The sequence below is a fragment of the Engraulis encrasicolus genome, chromosome 16 (genome assembly GCF_034702125.1).
Source record: "Engraulis encrasicolus isolate BLACKSEA-1 chromosome 16, IST_EnEncr_1.0, whole genome shotgun sequence".
NCBI classification, from domain to species: domain Eukaryota; kingdom Metazoa; phylum Chordata; class Actinopteri; order Clupeiformes; family Engraulidae; genus Engraulis; species Engraulis encrasicolus.
The window spans coordinates 14,780,530-14,803,897 of record NC_085872.1 but is presented as its reverse complement, the minus strand read 5'-3'; the positions used below and the strand labels follow the sequence as shown (position 1 = coordinate 14,803,897).

General features: G+C 43.1%; 1 protein-coding gene across 1 annotated transcript in view; it reads right to left on the bottom strand.

Moving 5' to 3' along the window:
• clcn2a (chloride channel, voltage-sensitive 2a) overlaps positions 1-21,131 on the bottom strand; it is a 77,149-nt gene extending 56,018 nt beyond the window's left edge. Inside the window, exon 1 of the mRNA XM_063218795.1 lies at positions 20,811-21,131. Coding sequence (XP_063074865.1) covers positions 20,811-20,861 — 51 coding nt within the window. The 5' untranslated portion in view covers positions 20,862-21,131. The remainder of the gene's footprint in view (positions 1-20,810) is intronic.
• Between the last annotated feature and the right edge of the window lie 2,237 nt (positions 21,132-23,368).

Genomic DNA, 23,368 nt, shown 5'->3' with positions numbered 1-23,368 from the left:
CCTCTTGACAAAATGTCATATCACGAAGCCAAAAAATACAATGTGCATGTTGAGTAGCATTAGCCTACACTGTGATTGTTAAGACAATGCCCATTTTCCTCTTTAGTCAACTATGGCAGTGCGAGAAATTAAGTCTACAGTGAAGTAGGCTAATGATACCACGAAAGGCGTAGAGTTTTGTGAGCAAAAGACGAGAGATAGAATGCGGTCTTGATGGATGAATAGGAGGGGGGCTTTGCCAATGGGCATTAGGCTAGCCTATTTAGAGTCATTAATGCATTCAACTCCTACTTGTGACTACTTGCAAAAAGTAGAGAGTTGACTTCGCGAAAACATGAAAGCATTCAACAGCAAGGCCAGCCGAACCGCAAGCTCTCAAACGCGGAAGATACTATAGGCCCTATAACAAAATCCCTCTGGGTGCTACCCGGGGGAGTGTCCACGGCGGGTGAAGTCGGCACGGTGTGTTCGTGGAGCAAACTGTGCCCAATCAAGCACGAGGGGAGCAGACAGACAACTGACTAGTCGCAGTTGGGACGTCTGGTCCCACCAAAAGGGGGATTAACATTCAGAACATTAAACTTGTGCGATTCTCTCACTGTGTCTCAACGCATGTCAATGACAAGCACCGTTAGCAGCACCACACGATATGCCTTGCTTTCACAAAGCCCCCAAAGATGACATAATAAGATGGCTGCTTCGGTAACTGCCATCCCCAAAAAACAAAGAGTTACTGTTCTTCCCATAGCCAGGGAAGCTAAGTCGGCTAACTGAGCTAACCGTGGTTCCGTGAGGTCATGTGACCGGGTTTCTGTGTCTCATGATCCCCTTGTTAAGCACTATCAGGGATATGTCGCAAGAGGGGGCTCTAAGACAAAGCAAAATTCCCGATTCCCTCGACAGAGTTGAAAGACTGGAAGTACTAAAAATTTGCGGATGGCAACGCCCGTGTTGTTCTGAAAATAAACCGAGCGTTCATGCCAAAAGTTCAGGACGCGTTCAGCTGTGTGCCCATAGAGCTTCAAGCCTTTTTCACTCCCCTTTTCAATCTGCGGAGCAGCGGTGCCAGCACAGCTTGTGCCCTGTGCGAGCTTTACGCATGTACATGGACAGGACTCATTCCTTCAGTAAAACTGAGCAGCTGTTTGTGTGCTTCGGATTGCTTCGGGACTTGCTTTGTCCAAACAGGAGCTCTCCAAATGGCTGGTTCAGGCCATCATGCTGGCTTATGAGTCTAAGGGACGTTCTCCCCCGGCTCAGGTCAGAGGGCACTCTACGAGCATGGTCTCCACGTCTTGGGCCCTCTTCAGAGATGCCGCTTTCTCGGATGTGTGCAGAGCGGCTGGCTGGACCAACCCCTGTACCTTTGTCTGGTTTTAGCAGCTTGATGTGACCGAGGAGAGCATGACTCATTAAGTGAGGTTCGCGCCCTCTGCACCGCGTTATACATTCACACACAACGTGAATTCCGCCTTTCAGGAGTGATTTTACTTACTCACTCTAAGAACTGGGGACATATACATGTCCTTATGTTTTTGTCACCTGTGTCAGATGGCACCAGCATCAGGTTTTGTGCCTGATGCTGGTGACAAAAGCCTCCAAATGTTCCTCAGTGCAGGCTTAAGTATAATTTTGGAACACAATGAATATTAGAGGCCTATATCATATATAATGTTTCATTAACCAGCACAATTCAGTTTCATGTGGAACCAGCCACCCCCTGTCACCACCTGATTGGACCACCACCACGACCGTCTGATTGGCGAGGAGTTTTGTTTTTTACGTGTTTTAAATGAATATTNTTGTCACGCTCCCACCAGGTTCCCAGCCAGCCACGCCCCCCCCTGTCACTCTGCTCCTACAATCTCTCAATCGAATTCCCCTATTTGCTGATTGCCTTATTATCCAACCCCATTTTCCAATCATCCAATCACCTATCTGCCACTCACCAGCACCTGTAGCCTATTCCCCATAGCCCTTTATAAACCCCTCTCACTCTGCACTCTCCCTCTGACCTATTCAATGGACACACGCGCTACAGGTCACGGACCTCTTCTTGTTTCTGTTCCAAGCTCCAAGCTCCAAACTCCTTGTTCCTGGACGCCCAGCTCCTTGACTTCTTGTTTCCTGCTTCGTCCCAGGTTGTACAGACTTTTATGTTGGACATTCATTATTGGATCTTTTCTGTTGGACGCCATTATCTTACCAGAGAGGAACTTTTCAGTTGGATTGCCTATGTTCTCAGGTTTTGATCTCCTGTGTGATGACGTTAAGTTTCCTTCCATCTGCCTTTGTTCAAGTTTTGAGATTAAACAACCTGAATGACTTCTAATCTTGTTTCCTGCCTCTGTGTCCTGACAATTTTTAGATGCGTCCTATCATCTCTACAAGAGGGTATGTCCAGAGAGTGTTTATGAGTAGTACGAGAGAGGAATCTCGCGACTTTTTCCGGGTGTACAGCGTAGAGGAGCGCCAAGGAGCGCAGAGGCTGTTAAAATGAATGGGGTCCCATGGAGCTCAACCACGATGCTGCCATTGCTTTGGGAGATAATTGGTATCATCGTTTCATTTTATTTTTCCAAAAGGCAGGATAGATTATCCTTTCAAACAGCACTTAGTTTGAATGTTTAAACTCCCTGGATCTTTGTAAAATACGTCTTGTAAATTACGTCACGAGTGGCTTCACACACTGCGTTTGGATTGGTCGGCCGGCTGCATTGCTGTGATCACGACGGCCGTAAAGCAATTTTGTTAGCAAGATGCTAGCGGAACCTGACTCATAAATGCCAAAGCTGTAGGAAATCAGAAGGACATAACTCCCAGGTTATTGTACATTTCATTGAAATCCACATTGGTTTCTCAGAACTTACAGTAATATTGTCAAATTTCAGCCGACAGCGAGCACAATTGTGAGTTATTAGCGCCAGCCTTATGAGCTCTGCTGTCTCGACAGCGCTCCCTAGGTGAACTGCAGGCACGGGTTGGAGGGCGAGATTCAACACTGTATGTAAACCCACTGTGGTATGTCCGTCCGTCCGTCTGTCGGTCTATCTGTCCGTCTGAAACACATTCTTAAATTGTTATGCCCTCCTGCGTCCACAAGGTGGCAGTGCATAGACGGACGCATCTTTGTCCGCCTGTCGGACTTGTTATAATATTTATCTTCAATTGTTTTGTTGTTGTTTTTTGTTGTTTTTAACGTATTTATGTGTTTTAAGAGCTGTGGAAACCCCCTATTTTATGGAAAAAGTTAAATATGGGGACATTGCTTCACAGCCAAGACCTTCATCTGCCAAAATAGACTTCAATAAACTTTGTCTTTCAAAATTAAAACCTGTTTCAACCTGTTTATGTCATAAGCTCAAGAATCAGTGACAGACTTGATAAAGTAGGCCTACTTTACAGTTCCCTACATGTTTTAACCAGGAGCTACAGAGAAATGTCTTCACTTCACAGTAACAGATGTACAGTTCAATTCTGACTTCAATTGTATTGATAGTGTATTGTATTGTATTGACTCTTGAGCATGGTTTTGTCTCCTTTTGCCAATCCAATGTCAGAGATGTTATTTATCTCCAGTGTGAAGGGAAGCAGAACCTGATGTATGACACTGGGGGTCAATCGCCATTCCGACACACCGCCATTCCGACTGTAGGCTACTGGTATTTGATTGTCAATCCCAGCCATTTAGACATTGTTGCAAGTAGGCCTGGATGATTTTTCGATTTAAATTTTAATCGCGATGTCAACATTTTCTACGATTATCAATTAGACGTTCGATAACTTTTTTTTTTTTGTCCGATCGCGCTTTGTCTTTTATTTTGAAATTGAATTGCTAGGAAGAAACGTGCCATGCCCCGCCTCAGTCTGATTCCGTCTTTGCCAGACCAGTCACTGCTGGCTCCAGACAGTAGCCTATACGAGGGTGACATCAGAGATTGTAAGGTAGACTACAAGGGAAGGACTGTATCAGAGCCTGTAAATAAATTATTTACAAAATTCTCCATGGGTCAATTCGAAACGGAAGGCAGTGACTCGATGACTCTCCTCCTACATAAACACGTCACTGATCAGATGGGTGAAGTTAGCTGATGAGGCAGCCATTACGAACGGCACTTACGAGTGCGCTGCCTTGCGCATTTGATGTTACGGCGATTCTATGGCGGGAGTTACGTTCATCACGTTAGCGCTTAGCTTACGCATGCTATTTGAATGGTGAATGATCGTCAGACGGCGGAATCGTAAAATAGGCTATAAATAGATCTAGCGACAGCATATTTAGATACTACAATGTTGATTTATCCATTCGATTTTCAATATCTACATACATAAGTGTCAGAATAAAGAGTATGATAAGATAGTAGCTTGGGTAGTAGCCATGTTTGTTTTTCAGGTTTCCGGTTGAGAGGGAGGTGGCGCACAGCATGTTGGGTACCAAGGCAGCGAAGTCAGCATCTGATGCTGACCTCAAATATCCCCGTTACGCCCACAAATGCAGTCAACTGCCGAGGGAGGAAATAAAGCAATTTTTTGTTTTGAAAGTAATGACCCACATTTGTTTACAATCAGTGTGTTAGGACTTCGAATTGGTTTAGCAGTAGCTGTAGCTACTAGCTAGTTGCTAACACAAACGAAGGCAAATTGTGTTAGAGTTCTGCTGGCAGCTAACTAGTGGTAATAAAAAAACGAATGGCTTGATGGTGCTTTTCACACATTTAAACAGTCCCCAAATAGTTCATTTGGAATGCTAAGACCCTCTTAAGACTACAAACAAAGTTATGAGCAACTTGACTATTTATTAATGACTGTTGCATTTAATCAACATTGCATCAAATGTGCCATTTTCTTGTTGACAAAACCTGAGATGTCCTTTTTGCTTGGTCCATATTATTGCATCTAATTCTCCCTATGCACGTGAGAGCTGTATAAACAAAGTCATAATAAGCAACATTTGTTTGAAAAGTGTTATCTTTAGGCTTATTGGTTTTCTCACTAAGAAATAAGTCTTTATGAATGCAGTCTGCAAATGTAGGCTAACAGATAATCTTATGTCATTTAAAAATAAAAAATAAAAATACTGAAGGGTGGCAATGAGAACAAGGCAGGCACATCACCCCACAGTGCTCCAGGCAAATAGAGGCCCTGTATGAGAGTTTTTTCTCCCATCCTGTCAATGGAAACTAAATACCTGCTGTGGGTGTGAGTGTGTTATTGGGAAGAATTTGGAAAAACTGGGGGACTCGGGGACTTTGAATTGAGTAGGCTACCCCTGCTATAGGCAATTGTAGGCAATTATAGGCAATTATAGGCAAATCCAGTCTTGTTTTAGACAGTTATCCCTCTTGTGGTCAAAGATATTTGCTTTAGGCATTTATCTCTCATTTTCCTCCTTTATAGATATTTTGTAGGCTATATTGAATAGAACAATATAAACTTGTGTATGTCCAGGGATTAAAATGAACTTTTTTCACAACCGTCCCGGAACCGTCCCGAAAGTGAATGCGAACCGTGCCGCTCACTATGAGACAGAGTTTGCAACGTCCAACAAGAAATAACTGACCTCACGCAACGTAATGATGCTGTGACAGCTCTAGATGAGCACAGAGTGCGCTTCCTCATCTCTCACAAGGACTCAGAGTAGTCTAACAGCAACAGGGCAAGTTACATATTTCATTATAAATTTATCCACAAAACGAATCCATTTGTCCTCACAAAGTTGATAATTTGTTCATCACAAGGATAATCATTTGTTAGCATTTACACTAAGCGGGTTCTAGCATTTCTAGGTTGCATAGCGTTGTTTAAAAGTTATTTGATGATCGGATTCCTCTCGTTCTCCCTCCCCCTCTGTCCGTGCAGTCACACAGGCAGGCGCCCGACATGCACCTTCTCTCTCTCTCTTCCCATCTTCAAGCTGTCATTCAATCTAAGAATGTTTGATAAAAAGTCTTTAGTTGACTAGACACGGCGGCATCCCAGAATTATGACTGTTTACACAGGCTGTTAAGGCTGACAATCGATGTGAGTGTTTTGTTGTGCATTTCATTGATTTGAATACTTGATCATGGGAATTTGCTCATTGTTAAAACACTCAAGGAGGAGGATTTGCGACGGGAAAGGCTGAAACAGCCTAAAAGTTACGATGAAACTTATGAGGAACCTGTAACCAGCCACAAATTGTAGCCATAATGGAAACGCTGAGCCATGTTGCACAGGGGTTTTTTGGAGAATGAAAGGGTGAAACCCCAAGACCTGTGCCGTTTTTAGTTTTTCTACTAGCACAGTCCTATTTTGGTGCGTGTAAGATGCACACACTACAGCCTTGTGTGAAAACAAAAAGTTGCCTATTTTGCAATATTTTCTCCATGCTTTTGTGGGATGCAGAGTAGTAAGCAAACAGTGGCAGCGCATCATTAACAATCGTGGAACGACGTGCGAGTTCGCCAGCAGCCAGTCCCATTCCATTCTCATCTTTCATATCAAGATACCGGCTATTCCGACCAAGCGCCGCTCTGATTTACAGATGTTATGGAAACTTGTTTTTCAATGCAGTCAGTCGAAATTCTCGTCGTCCCGAGGTCGTCTCAAAATAAATCTTTGATCATCCCGATGACTATTTTATACGGCCCCGGGACGACGGGACGACGTTAATTTTAATCCCTGGTATGTCTCATGCCCTTCATGCCCCCCTCCCCCGGGAAATTAAAAAAAATTAAAAAAAATAAAAATAAATATGATTTTATTCATATCGTGATTAAAATCGAAATCGAAAATTTTGGGGAGAAATAATCCAAATCTACGTTTTTCTCATATCGCCCAGGCCTAACTGCAACTACTTAGAGGCGCGTGAACAACGTTCTAACTCTATTGACATTTGCAACAATGTTGCGACAGGAGCGGAAAGTGGAGAGAGTGACAGCGCAATTACGGGATTAGTGTATAGTGTTTTGTCACGGTCCAAATGCCCTTAATAAAGGTAGGGTCTGAGATGTTTGAAAAACGGTTCCTGCAAGCTGGAAAAATGGTTCCTGTAATAAAACATCAATGTCAGAATGGCGGTGCGTCGGAATGGCGGGGTGTAACCATGACACTAGGCATATCAGTAATCATAACATGCTATGGTATGTTTAACAGTAGCCTACCCACATGAGAAAACCTAGGCAGCAAAATAGCTGAGAGTTAACTTTCCAAAAGCAGATGTTAATGGACAAAACTGCCAAAAAGAAACTATTTACTGTACATTTAGCTTTATTGGTAAGGACAAAAACAGCTTAAGATATTCTTAGAACGATGAAAACAGTTCTACAGGACTACAGTATGTAACGCAACTTCAGATACAGAGTAAATGACTGAGGAACAAACAACAGTTTGCATCTCTGATACTCCTAAACTAACATTTGCCATGGAAACATTTGTTGAAACATAATGCATGAAAGTCCTTGTGCACAACCCTTCAACTGTCCAAGTGCAGGTGTAAGGCAGGAAAATGTGATCAATATGAAAAGTTCATTAAACACAGCATACTGGCTCAGTGGTTAGAGCACTGGGTTGGCAACCCAAGGGTTCCCGGTTCAGTGCCCGACCGAACCACGGCTGAAGTGCCCTTGAGCAAGGCACCTAACCCCCACATTGCTCCCCGGGCGCCGCTCAGCAGGCAGCCCACTGCTACGGACCAGTGTGTGTACTTCAATGTGATTCACTAGTCCAAATGGGATAAATGCAGAGAAAGAATTTCCCCTACCTAGGGGACCAAAATTGGCTCCAATTGGCTTTATTATTCTTTTTTTCTCTTTATTTTTTGGAGCGAACTACGCGTTTCGCTCAGTGTGTCTTCAGGTTCGCTCTGTTCGCTCCAAAAAATAAAGAGAAAAAAGAACAGTATCCAGTGTGCTGTGTTTAATCAACTTTTCATATTGATGTTGAGATATAAGTCTGTCATCTGGTAGGTGTCACATTAGTAACCCATGGGAACCGTGACTGCTGCCGTCCTGCCACAAGATTTTCCTCCTTCTCTTTCATGCACGTGCTTCTCACTATGACAAACTCAATGACATCACAAACTTCCATTTCTATTTACGTTTCATTTCTACATATATCTTGTATCTCTCTGCCTTTCCTGCATCCCAATTTTTTTTGGCCGTTCTTGCATCAGTTTCACCTATGGCTTCTCCATCAGCCTCCATTTCGTTCTCTCCTCCTCTGTCCTTATTCCTCCTACATGTATCTACGCTTCCAAAATGTCTTTGACCATGAATCTCTCCTTCTTCATTTTTTTCCGCCTCTCTCGATTTCTCTTATTCTATCCCCCCCTCCCCCACACTCTATGTGTGGTAAACACTGGGCCCTCTAATCTGTGGGCTTGACACCACCACCGCAGCACATTGAGATGAGCGTCACGATTACACCAGGCTCCGTTTCTCCGCTCGCCTGAGCAGGTGCAGCTCGCAGGGAAAGCAAAGCAGCCGCCGATACCCTGAGTGATCGTCCGTCCTTTATCCTCTCCATGGGCTCTATCTCATGTATCTGTTTCCTCCCTCATCTCAGCCGCTCACAATCCACATTTCACACCTGCGTTTATATTCGAGCAGGGCAGGGGAAGCACAACACCACTACCATTGCCTCCTGGCCAGCTGACAGGAGATTCATACGCGGCCAAACTGTGCTGACAGGGATCCTTTTTTAAAAGCCTGGTGAGCACTAGAATAAAATGCACCACATCTCCGTGCTATTTTTAGCTCCACCACTAGCCTCAGAGCTTGAGGCGCAGCCAGTATCAATCATTTCACAATCACAGCCATCTGACCGCCTAGATTACGCCATTAACCATAGCCAGACAACCTGAGCAGGCTGTTTGATAAAGCAATTTGAATTGGGTCAAACCCAGCTCACCTACACCTAACGAGCCTCTGTCTTTTCCTGGAGATAAGTTGGAGATAAATGACCATCAGAGATTCTGTTACAGAACTGCAATTAATAGGAATATAACACATGCTATTAAAAGGCTATTGTGGCACACATGCTGATAATGAAAGCCCTAATTGCACCAAGCGGAATTGCATTTGCTCCAGAGGATCGAAAGTTAGTGTGGCTCCCCTTAACCAATCCTTCACTGACGTGCTCACGCAATCAATAACAACAAGACTCAAAGTGGGCCATTCAGCAGCACTTACGTACATGGAAACGGACCTTCACAGGCTAACAACTAGCACTGAGACCTGGCTCACATCACTGAAGTGCTATGATCATGATCAGTCAGGCTAAAGGGGCTAGGGGCAGAGGCGCATCTTGCCACCAGGCAAGGCAGGCAGCCGCTTGGGGCCCCTAAGCCCCAAGATATTGAATAACAGCCCATACTGTACTACAGTAGTGGTGATTTTGGTTCAAATGTTCACTCTCGCCTGACCCTAGAATCGCCTCTGGCTATGGGGCAGCCCCTTGCCCCCCCCCCTCTACTACTGGATCATTTACCACCACCACTTCCTACCAGGCTACTACTACTAGGCATTGTTTTAAGGGGGGAGTAAGTTCTTGTTTTAAGGAGGAAGTAAGTATCTAAGCTAGTGAGAGTCAATGGATCACTGTAGCATGTCACTAGCTTAGCTACATATTCCCTTTTTTTTAATTTTCGCCTATCATGAAAAATAAGACACTTTACCACCTTTATAAACCCTGGCCAACGATTTTAACTATATTAAGCCCCAAAATAGTGTCATACCCCTTTAAATGCATAAAAGGTGTTGAGGCTTGTGAATTGTAAATCATTCTTTGATTTGACACTACACATAACCATATAACCGTACACCATAAAAAGGTGTATAATTTATGATATATTTATGACTGAGCTGTGTTAGGCAGGCTTGTTAAAACTGATCTGTAAGGGTGGTGGATTGCAAAACACAGATTCCATGTACAACATAAAGCCAACTCATGGGAAAATCCAAATGATAGTAGGCCTATCACAATTATACTGACAGCAAATCACAAACTGTCACTTTGTGTGTGTGTGTGTGTGTGTGTGTGTGTGTGTTTGTGTGTGTGTGTGTGTGCGCTGTGTGTGTGTGTGTGTGTGTGTGTGTGTGGTGGGGTGGGGCTATTTGTCTCAGAGATGCATCAATATATATAATGGTTCCAACTCCTGCAGGATAGATCGGATTAACATTTATAAGAGCTGTAGACAGTCAGGCGAATTGCCACTGTCAGCATCCCAGTGGACCCCTTCTTGTCTGCAGAAAAAAAGCATCATCCAAGATTCTCCAGCTCAGTAAAATTAAAACATTCACTTACTCTAATAACAGCTCTCCACTTCCCTGGGCTGAGTGTGAGGTTTAAGTGAGGGGAAAAAAGCCAAAGAGACCTGCTCATTTTTGCAATGTCTTCACTATTTCTCTCCAAAATATACAGTAATGGCTTTCGATCCATAATGGATGAACACCCCACAACTTTGCCCTCAAGTCCTACACTCATGCACTGAGTGAGTGAGCGAGTGAGTGAATGAGTGAGTGAGCAAGTGAAAAGTATTACAGAGCTTCTCATATTCTTTAAGTAAGTACACCTGACCGGTGTACTGTATTGGCCCTTTGCCAATACCAGTGTTTAGCTTGGCTTGCAGTCAGTTTCACACATGCACAGGGATTTACAAGACATACAGTACAAAGAATGTAAAGAAGAAAAAAAGGACAGAAATTGACGATTCACACTCATAACCTGGCATTTCAATATGTTTCTCTTTAAAGCGTGCCCATCCGGCTGCATGAGTCATGACTCGCACAAGTATCCAGACTTTAAGCTACCATCTGCTTCATCAGAGCGGGCCTTGGCCAGCTGAACCAGAGAGGGCTGACCCTGACATCTGTTTCACTGACTGAAGCCCTTCTATGTGCAATGCAGCCAAACCACCGGAACTGCAGTTTAATTTACTGTAATTTACTCTAGACCTGGGGTTCATTTCTCAAAAGAGAAGTTGCTAGCCTGTTAGTAGCTAATGTAGTAAGCAACTTTGGTTTCGAGAAATGCACCCCTGACTTGTGATACACTGGCGAGGTGAAGGGTTTACAGCAAAGGCAAACATGGGGGGGGGATTTTAATTCAAATCTGCTTTTCACAGAGACTGTCCACAGGGCATATTTATTTCTAGTGTGGGTGAAAGCATTGTGTCCCAAAGAGACGGCTTGAGATATTCTGGTAACAAACGTTTAAGTGCTTCACTGCGCAAACTATTATGACACATTGCAGCTCTTTCTGCAAATGCTCTATTTAAAGGAAGTGGTTTTCTGTCAGTAGGCTAGCTTTCATTGACAGGTAGTCAGATGTGGTGTCTTCAATTGTAAGCAGGCATAAGCGCGGCTTGACTATGAGCCGGTATGGAATGCTGATGGCTTGCCATATTGACACTGACAAAACGAGCACGTGCCATCGCTTCCAAAATAAACAACGTTCCATGCTACCCAGCTATTTAGTCTACTGAATATGCCAAAATTACATTCCTGAGTGAATCAATGCATTATTATGAAGTTATCCAATAGGCTGTATCGATTCCCCACTGCCACACAAACACGCTATACATGTTGTCAATGACAAATAATGAGTCATTTTTGGTGATATCATTCTCCAGACCCAGGACAGAGCCCTGGGTGATGCATTGAAAAGGTTTATGTATGACATCGTTTTTCTTTAACTTCTGATCATTTTCATTTTTTGGTAATCACCAGTCTCCAACAAACCCAGGCACACACAGGAAACATTTTGAACAATACTAGTCATGTTTTCACCAGCCAGAGTTTGGAGAGTGTGGTTATTTATGTTTGTTAACACACTGAGTACCGACGACGTAATAATACATTTTTCACGCCCATGCGTTGTATACTGCCGTGCAAAACAAGAACGCAGTAACTCAAAATGGTCGAAAAAAATTTTATTTCGGAAATGGGTTTTAAACTACCTCATTTGTCTTGTGTCAAAAAATGGTGGTCCAACACCGTCCCGTTTTGGAGAAAACTCATTTTGAAAGTGCAAAAATGACCCAAAAAAAGTTACTCCTTGTTGTATTAACAGGTTATGTCGTACAAAACAAAAACGCAGTAAGTCGGCGAGTTACTGCTGCACGTTCCAATGGGACTGGTTTGGGAGTAGAAAGTAATACTAGCCAAGAACGCAGTAACTCTTGCAGTAACTCCATTTTGTGGCAGTAATACCAGCCAAGAACGCAGTAACTCTGTTTTTTGTGACAAAAAGACACATAAATGTTGTTTTTTTGTTTTTTTTGTGTGCATTAAATTTCTATCCTAAACAAGCATTACCAGGAAGTGTCACCACCAATTTACCGACAACACAGTTGTCGCGCCATATGGGAAACTTTGAAGCCTTTTTTCTCAGTTTGCCGTTTTTAGAGTTACTGCGTTCTTAGATTGTAGGGCAGTATACTAGGGATGCAAATTATCGATTAATTCATTAATCATTAGTTGATAGCCTTATCGATCGACTTAAAATGAATTGATAAGCGGCGTTTTCACACCGAAATCTTTATGTTTCTCAAAAAAAAACTAAATCTAAAAATGTTAAGAAAAAATGCCACATTTAAAGGGACACTGTGCAGGAAATGGTCAGAAAAGGTACTGCAACTATGCTGCTCACTGAAACTGGGCTGCCTTTTGCCAAATTTGATCTTTACATGAAAGTTTACTAAATAATAAACAAATATTTTCTAGTATGGTCCAAGTACAGTCATTTTTGCAGCTAAAAATGGCTATTTTTGGAAATTCAAAATGGCGGACCATGGAGAAGATCCCCTTTTTCATGTATGAAAAGTGCAATTTTTCCAGTCATAATGAATACTTAGAATTTGATGGTGGTGGTAAGTATTCATGAAAAAGGTAACATTAGTGAATGGGCAGCATGAATTCTGGAAATTACCAACTACAAATCTCACACGGTGTCCCTTCAAATTAATTCTATTGAAATTCTTTAATCCGAAGGTGATTTAAATATTCCCACTATTCACACCGCTCTTCACACACCCTCTTCCCATGTCCATTTCACCTGGGTCGTCTTGTCAGTTGAATTGTCAATTAATTGCGATTAATGTTTTTTAATCGATTAATGCTTTGATCGATTAAAGTTGATTAATCGATTAATCATTTGCATCCCTATTGTATACCAAAACGTAAATATACGTTTTTGCGTTTAAATATCATATTTAGAATCTACAGCCCTTTAGGGGACAACATACGTTATTTTGGGAGCTCTGTGATGGACATAAATGACAAATTTTGCAGTCAAAAGTTTGTGTTATGATGTGTCATATGTGACATTTTTATTTAACTTACAAAGATGTCTGGATGCCAACCCATGTCGCCTACCGTAGACTATCTGTAGTAGGCTAATAATGATCGCGCTGGCTGCATTGATGCTACGGCTCTGCATTTGATTTCGTCGCTAAATGATCCTGCAATGATGCTCTTTTACTCCTTCACCTTGTGGTATGGTAGCTACAGGAAGGGCTATGGTAGCTATCTGGGATGCTGCCGTATTCGTGAATCGTGCCATGTTGTTGTTTCCCTAGTACGGTCGGTGCCCACGCTGTAGCGCGTGTTGTGTCTGACTTCACGCAATAGGTAAACACAGAGACCATTGTATGTCGTGCCTGGAGTATCTTGAACTTTCTGGACTTGCTAGCTTTTTACCAGATCCTTGGATCCAAATGGCACCCGAACTGTGATTGGAGTAATGCGCTCCGATTTGGAAGTTTGATCGCCAACCAGATAAGAATTGATTATTTGATTATTCGTCCCCATGTTGAACTTTCTGTGTCTTCCTGTACAGTGTTTCTTTTTTTTTAAACGATTTCCGTTTTCTATTAAACGATTTGAAAAACGATTTCCTTCGCATTTTCCTCCTGGAGTAAATACATCCTATAGAGGTTGTTGTGGTTAACGCGGGTTTGGTAGCAATAAAAAACCTTGAGAGAAGGGACAGTTGGGATGAGTTTACTGACACTCCCCAGGCTTTGTTTTACAGTTGTATGATAATGAGTTAGGCAACAGGCCTTCATTGACACAGCAGAGGAGACATCGGGCTGCATATAGAAATTAATGTGTAACGAATGTGTATAGACATAAATGTGTAATATGTTGTTCAGCCCGTTTACCCTTTTATGGGAGGAATTTTGAAAAACTGGCCCTGTGTCCAGCACCCCTCATGTAGAATGTGTACGTCTATGTGTGTTGGGGAAAAGGTATAGCCTACTCTCTTAGACCAGTGTTTCCCAACCAGGGGTACGTGTACCACCAGGGATACGCGAGCACACTGCAGGGGGTACTTGGAAAAATGTTATTATTATAACAAATGGATGGAGCAGTCACATCAGGACAGAGAAAGCGATATAGAACAAGAATTAAGGGGGTACTCATGGCACAACTAAGATGCTTTGGGGGTACGCAAGACAAAAAAGGTTGGGAAACACTGTCTTAGACCATTTTTGTCTGTGCGTTAACAATTTCACAGGGCTCCTAAATTCTTATCTGTGCTCCTATTTCTTTTTCTTTTACACCACGTGTACGCCCCCCCCCCCCCCCCCCCCAAAAAAAAAAAACCCATAGTTTCCAAAAATTCTGCGGGAAACACTGCTGTATGTGAAAAGCCAGAAGCTAGCATAGATGACCACATATCATACGGATCGGATGGGCTACATCTAAGCATCATATCATTGGGATTTGTTGTCAATGTTGGGCTATTATTTCGGGAGTCATCGGGAGCTATTTTAGCAAATGTCTCACCTTCTGCATGTGTGCAAAGAGTTTGTGTTCAGTCCGTGTGAAAACGTGGATTTCGAAGGGCATTGATTGACGATGTCGTAGTGGGACAGAGCAGGAGGAGTGTCTTGACGAGCAGCAAGATGCGTATCAGAGCTAACCTTGCACCAAATTGTGATTTAAAACCAACTCGTCCCCTTTCGACATTCTGATGCAGCGCACCCTTCATAAAAGCCTCAATATCTCCGATTGTAGCTGAATTCCATGGATACCCGCTTCGGTTTAGCTTGGGTTTGCTCTGCAATAAAAGCTCGTAGAGACACACGGTTTTCACCTACTAAGAGGGCAGAGTCTCCACATTCAAATGAGCCATAACATATTTCAGTGGCCCTATCACATAATACGCTGTGAGTCTACAAAAAAACGTCAAAAAAGGGTTAGAACACTGGTATTCTTTGACATAATTCCGTGAGCACCGCCGGTATTCAAGGTGTTAATAACAATAATAATAATAATGACATACTTTTATATAGCGCCTTTCAAGTAACTCTGGGGTCTAAGCAATGGGTCTAAGCAATAGAGGGGAGAAGAGAGGAAGGGGTAGAAGTGGAGTTGGGGATGCAGAGTGGTTAAGGATCATAGGCCTCAGTGAATAAGTGTGATTTCAGATGCTTTTTGAACGTAGCCAGTGTGGGGGCTTGGCGGACATGGAGCGGTAGACTATTCCATAGGGTGGGGACAGCAACACAGAAGATTCTGTCACCAAAGGTCTATAGCCTGGACTGGGGAATGACAAGCGGCTGCTTGATTGGGAGAGATGCTGGATGAGATCGGAGAGGTAAGAGCAAGAGCAAGGAGGGATTTGATGGGAGGAGTAGGACTTTGCGTAGGTGATGTGTGACTTCACTGGGAGCCAATGAAGCTGCTTCAGTGTAACCGGGCAAATACACAAGCCGTGACAAGAGCGAGGTGAGCGACGGAAGTAATTGACTTTGTATTGAGTCGCGCGACTAAAAGCAATTCTGGAGACTAGAGGCAATTCGCACACCGAGAGCGACAGTTTGTAGTTGAACTCCTGGCTATGTTATGCTAATGAGCTATGACTTGGTTCAGCGACAGACTGCGACAGTCAATGACTGTGTAGAGGTCAGTGACCACAGCCAATGGGAATGTTTGAATGCTTGCGTTCTGCTTGTAACGGACATACTCTAGTCGCTTCAATCGCTCTGCTGCACAGAAGCGATTCTCTGTCGCTTCAATCGCGTCGCGGCCTGTGTATTTGCCCGGTAAGGGTAGTGTTGCCACTGCTTTGTGTGTGTGAGGATCCTGGCAGCCAAAATTTGGACACGCTTTAGCTTGTCCAGTGCTTTGGTGGGAAGACCATAAAGGACACTGTTACAGTAGTCCAGATTTTAGGTGATGAAGGCATGGATCAGAGTCTCTGCAACATTGTCTGACATTGAGGGCTGGAGTCTGCAGATGTTTTTGAGGTGGAAGAAGGCGGATATTGTGGTGTTACTGATGTGAGCTTGGAGTGAGAGGTTGCAGTTCAGGATAACTCCCAAGTTACGCACTTCTTGGGAGGGCCTGATGGTACAGCCATCCACGTTCCATAATACTTCCCCACACACTTGGCAGTTGAAATTTGGACACGCTATAGCTTGTCCAGTGCTTTGGTGGGAAGACCATAAAGTACACTGTTACAATAGTCCAGATGTTAGGTGATGAAGGCATGGATCAGAGTCTCTGCTTGGAGTTGGAGCTTGGAGTGAGAGGTTGCAGTGCAGGATAACGCCCAAGTTGCGCACTTCTTGGGAGGGCATGATGGTACAGCCATCCGCGTTCAAGAATGCTTCCCCAACTTTCTTGGACAGAGATGGAACTCTGTCTTGTTGTTAAAGTGATACTGTCCCATTTTTAGAAATAAGCTCATATTAAACCTCCCCTTGAGTTAAATTATTGAGTTTGACCTTTCTCTTGTACTTCCTGCCATTCTCCGACTACGGCAGTGCAAATTTAAACTCCAAGCTAGCAGTTAACAGTGAGTCCTATGAGACCAGTTAGCCGACAGCTGGTCTCATATGACTTAATGTTAACTGCTAGCTTGGAGGTAAAATGTACACTGCCATACTCAGAGAACGGTTGAAAGTACAAGAGAAAGGTAAACCCCAATCATTTAACTCAAGGAGAGCTGTAAAATAAGCTTATTTCCAAAAATTAGGACAGTATCACTTTAAGCTTGAGTAGGTTGGTGGCCATCCAGGTCTTTATGTCATGCAGGCAGTTAACTAGTGATAGTGGAGGGAGATGGGTAGACGGTTTAGCACTGATGTGAAGCTGGGTGTTGTCAGCAGTGGAAACTGAGCCCATGTTGACGGATGATCTGGTCAAGAGGGAGCATTATAGATGGTGAGTAAGCACAGGGGACCAACAACTGAGCCTTGGCGCACGCCTACGTGTTCATGGAGACGGTGAAGCAAGATGGTATGGGAGACTGTGTCAAAAGCTGCAGAGAGGTCTAGAAGGATGAGAAGGCTGATAAGGCTGTTGTCTGCAGCTATGAGGAGGTTGTTCATGATCTTAATGAGCGCTGTCTCCACGCTGCACTGGGGGTCGAAATCCCGATTTAAGGGGTTCATAGGGTTTATGGTGGTGTTGTAGTTGGGCAGCCACCACTCTTTCTAGGATCTTATGGAGGAAGGGTAGGTTGGAGATTAGGGATGGCGAAAATCACAAAAAAAATCTACCGAGCCTCATGGGTACCACTGGGTTCCAGTCTAGGGCATTAAAGGGTTAAAATTGGTAATCTTTGGGTTATCATTTCAGCTTAATACCAATAGAATAATCAAACCCAGACTATATATAGTATATTGTCATACAGTAAATGAGAAATGAAGAGCAAGTGGTGATAACGGACACAACTTGGAAATATGATTTAAAAAAAATTCTACACATTTAAGGCATTTTTTTGCCCATTTTGACCAAAAACTGGGTTTAAATGTGGTCAAATGTCCAAAAATACTCTTCAATTGAATTCACTGGGTCAGTAATGTATGGGAAAATGTGTTCAGTTTTGACCCATTATGCGCCGTGTTCCAATTTTTACATAGGCCTTCTGTGCACCCCAACTGTGACGGGGTGTCACGGAAATTCCCATTGGATTTGGCCGTGGATAAATTGTGAGGTGTGTCCAGACACCTGTAAGAACACATGGTGAACAAATCTATTGGTAATAAATTAGTTCACAGATTTCCCAAAATATCCATATCTTTCCCTAACTATAGTTTTTATTCACAATTTTATTTCATAATGTGAAATCGTGGGGTGTATTGAACCGTAGTTCACAAACAGTGATACAATCCGAATTGTGAGATGAGTGCATCGTTACAGCCCTAGTGGCAGACATGCCTTTAACAGGATCGTGGGCATGGGGTCCAGTTTGCTAGAGGTGGTTTTAGATTTTGACGCAAAGTCCATAACCTGGTCATTGCTGAGTGGTGAGAAAGAGGGGAGAGAGCAGCACTGATGTGGATGAGCAGAAGAGATTGAGTTGCAGATGAAAGGCAGGTGGACATGGAGCGCCCGTCTGATGGAGCTGCAGGTGAATGCCGTCCACTTTCTGCTGGCAGAAAGTTTGGAACTTGCAGTTCCAAGAAAGTTCGAAATTTGTTGGCTTGATAAATAACTCTAGGTAATATGTTGGTATGCACCATGGCCCATGAATGAATGATGAATGAATACACCTTTATTGCCCCGAAGGGAATTTGTCTTGCGTTTTGGGAGTACAATAAACATTTGGACAGACAATTACAAAAGTACACAAAGACAAGAATAGACTAAAAAAAAAAAAACATACAAAGTAGATTAAAATAAAAAATAACAAATACAATTCTATATACAATTACTGTATTACAGTTATTCTATCTGAACTTAACTTATTTAAAAGTTGTATGCTTCTAGGCACAAAAGATGTTAACCCTCTATTCTTAAAGAAGGGCAACCTCTATCTAAGGGGGAGTATTCCAAGAAAAGGGGGTGAGATGGATCGTCCAATATTTTTAAGGCTAAGGTAGTCGTGTATTCATCAGAAATTTCCCTGATATTTATGTAGGCCTACCAGTTATTTTAGAGCCTAAATGTGTGATTTTGTCCAGCATGTTTTTAACAGAAAGACCACCTCCCCAACACTGAATGGCAAAAGTCACCACACTCTCTATAAAAGTTAGATATAACAATCTTAAAATCACTGTATCAATCTTGAGCTACACCGTTTCCTTAAAAAATAAAGTCTCTGTTGAGCCTTTGAGTATCTTGCCAGAGTATTTTCTTTCCATATGAGCTTATGCAGTGGTCTGCACTCTACAAGTGCTTCTGTTGTAATTTTATCATTCACAACATCAGGATGTATCAGATACACATCAGAACTCACTTCACATCACATGTGTGGGTGATGGTACTGAATTGCCATGGACTTCATTAAGTACCATGGACAACTCCTCACTGTGTTTGTTGGCTATCAACCTTCACAGTGGCTATAGACAGTGGCTACAAAACACTGCACCCAAGTCATAACATCGGAGAGGAATCTCAAAGGATTGACTAAAATGCAAACATAATAAATGCTGCAGCACACATCAAACATAGTGAGAATATGGTGTTAAGCTAACAAATGGAGAGGCTGTATAACATCACTGACACTTATTAGCCTACGTAACATATGCATGCATACCTCTTTAAAAACATACATCTGTATGGGCTAAAATGAGTTGGTAAAAGACGCATATTCATATTTGGTCAAATGTAAGAAAATAGCCCTACTCTTATTGACCTTGGTTTAACTGTATTAACATGTCCCATCCAAATGACAGGGAGGCATTTCAATGGCATCCCCTAATGAGCTTCAGAGCATAGAGTGGATGCTAAGGCTATCGATTGGAAGGCAGCTCGATCCATGTCAAAGTGAAGGATTCAGAGAGACAGCACGCCTGGGAGACACCAGCCACCATTTATATATAACTTCTATTGATCTTCACACGGATAAGGAAACGCAGGAACCAGAACATGTCACTCACCCATGTCCAGCCTGAAACTGCCATTCCTCTCTAAAGCCGTGCCCTTTTGTTCCAGCCCTCCCTGATTCCTGTCACTCACTGAAACATCCATTTGCTGCACAAGAATTTGCAGAAGCACCACCATGCATGTGCAGTCAGTCACCTTGCACACCTGCCAACCAACACCTGGAGTAATGAGCTGCTACTACTACTCTAAACTCTAAATGGGAACCAACCCTATAGGTATTTAATACATTTCTTGAACATTGTGTTTTATTTCAACATGGCCATATAGTGGGGCTTATTTTGGGACATCACTGAGTATAGTTGGGAGTGGTAATGAAATTGCACTGACTGAACTCTTCAGATAAAAAGTCAAACCCATATCTGTCCAGCTCATCCTTCCTGACTGTGGAGATATTCTGGAAGTGCTCCAGGGTGATGCTGCATATCCCGTAGCAACAAGAGGATGGTAAAGGGGGTTGTAACACAAAAGTAATGTCAATGTTACTACTGCTGGTATTGATACTTTGTTGTGATTAGAGCAGGCTAACCTCAGCCTCAACTGACAAAAGGCTACATTTCACTCACGCAGTGTAGCAGCAGACGTCACTAACATTACAAATAAACCAGTACCAGGCTTTATACTGGAATCAACATGGTGAAATACCAGTGCCTCTCGCACTAAATGTCCTCTCATAGTCACGACTGAGTGCGGTACATAGGCTACTAGAGTGCAGTGCATAGCTACTCGTCCCTGAAAACACACATCGCTTAACCTTTAGGAGGCGTCCCATTCAATCGTCAATAGGCTACTTAAAACTATAGCCTATTTCGATTATCCCACCGTTAAGGAGAGCATCACCTCTTGACAAAGGTAAACAATAAGGCGGGTTACATAGCACAGAATGCGAAGTGCGTGCTATTTGAAATGAAACGTAGAGAAGAGCATCCATCTATTTCTGCAAGTTGGTCACGCGCTAAGCTACTGGTTTATGTTTGGAGCACTCACCAAAGTTTGCTGGTATTGTAGAACGCGATGCTCAGCCGGTTCCCGAGCCATTTCCTCGATATAGGATATGTCACCTTCAGCGTACTAAATATAAATAGTATACGCCGCTCCCAAGACCACAGCAGTGTATGCAACGCCGTGCGTATTGTCTTTCATTCCGGTGGATAGGCTACCGTTTGGCAAAGACGCATTGCTGGTGTAACAGGTAGGTCTGCTGAAACGCCGCTACTGCTGTTCATTCCTGGAACCCGTGGGTAGTGTGGGTGGTAAAGATGAGCGGAATGTAAGGCTGGTATTTTTCTATTTCGACAGCTCAGAGTTACCACACTGCTGTTTGCCCTCAGTTGTAGAGTGGAGAGTGGAAGGTGAGTCACTACATGACTCACTGTAAGTCTGAGTAAGGCATTTGTCTACAGCAGACTGTGATGGGTCGTCAACGCCGACACATTTTAACTCCCACTACACTTCTTTTACAAATACGGCCCGTGATTCTAATGTACAGTATAACATGTAGCCTGTAGCCTATCTGCTGCCTTCGTGACGTATACAAATGTTTGGATGATACCAAATGTAACTTAAGCTCAAAATGTGAGCCTTGTTTGACAAGAAATATAAACAACAATACATAGGATTCACACAGCTTGAATTTTTGCTCACTGGCATCAATAAATGCCTTTCATGAGGCTGTGCCATCGACTACGACATAGGCCTAATATCCAATCATGATCCACAAGACCTTAGAGTGAACCAAAAGATGTAATCATCCTTGCTCTGGTGGCAGATGAACTTTAGTGACTAGCATTATAATTAACATTTGCATCACTATTTTGTTGAGTTTATTATTAGAGGATGCCTGCATGGCTATCAGTTGTTACAGTAACTGTTGACCTGCTAAGTAATTTTGCCCACGATTCTATTAGTTTGGGCCAGCTGTATCATCTATGACATTCTATTGTATTAAGAAGAAAAGAAAAGTAGACATGTTGTGAGGGAATTGGCAGAGTTGGGAAAGCTGTTACAAGAAAGCCCATGAGAAACAAACCATATGTTTAGTTCTGATTTATCAAAAGCATGTTGCTGTGTTTACAGCTCTATTGCTAGACCCACATTTGTGTCTTCTTTCCTTTTTGGTTTCCAAGGTTTAGGTGTATCCTATCTGCAACAAACATGTCTTAGTATTGTGCCTACTCTTCACTCTCACAGTCCCAGGTGGTGCTACAGACAAGTGATGAAATATGAAAGTTGTGAAAGCCCACCTGGGAAACTCCAACTCCCATTGTCATTGTGACACAGCGCTCAACAGCACACAAGTGTTCACTGCACACTGCACACAACGAAATTGCATTTTATGCCTCACCCGTGCAAGGAGGCAGCCCCCAATGACGCCCCAAGGGAGCAGTGCGGTGGGACGGTACCATGCTCAGGGTACCTCAGTCATGGAGGAGGATGGGGAAGAGCACTGGTTATTTACTCCCCCCACCATCCTGGGAGATCGGGAGTCGAACCGTCAACCTTTGGGCTACAAGACCGACACCCTAACCGCTTACCCATGACCCATAATTCAGGTAATATGTAGTTTTCACTGACACCTCATGGTTAACTTTCTATCCCTTATGAGACTAAGACTGCAAACAATGGTATGTGTGACAGGCAGCAGTGTGTTCAACCTGAAATAGACCACACTGTGAATACACGAAGGCTGTGGAGCGTATGATCTAAGAAGGCTGAGCAATTTTATACACTGTTCACAAAAATGCCTTGTGCTTTTTGTCCATCAACATGAGTGACTTGTCCAATTGCCACTGACTTTCTTGCACAAGACTGCACAGCTCTTTTGCTGTCTTAACACCTGTTCAAGGTAATGGCCCTTCATGTTTGGCAACAGCCCCATAGTGCTGTCTGTGGGGCGCGTTAAGCCCCCCACATTTGGGCTTACGTTGCCCACGGGTACCCCGGTTCGATACCGGCCCGGGTCATTTCCTGACCCTGCCCCATCTCTCTCTCCCAGTCATTTCCTGTCTACTCTCACACTGTCCTATAATAATAAAGACCCAAAAGCCCCAAAAAATACTTTTAAAAAAACAGTGCTGTCCGTGATCACAGTCACCAAAGTATCCAAAGTATGAAAGTGCACAAGGATTAACCGGAGACAACAGTAACACTTTACTTGATGTCATTGTCATATCATAAAAGTGTCAAAACAGTGGCATGATAGGCCTACAAGTCAAGGATAAGTCATAAACATGATGTCAATGTCATAAACATTTATGGTCATGAAAAGTCGACATTGTTGGGCCTTTCTTTACCAGAACCGAAAGTGACTCAATGAAAAGTAATAAAATGTCATAATATGACATTGACATAAAGTTTATGACATGTGCATGCCTGCCTTACGAGGTGACCGCGATTTCCTCGGGTTACTGCTGTTCCTGGAACGACATCGCAAAGCTGGCCCTGGATCAACATCTGGTTTATCTACGTATTCTAGGTCTGATTCCAAAAATAAATGGGCATGCCAAGTGTTGGAGTAATTGTTATCCACTTTGACTAATTCTTGG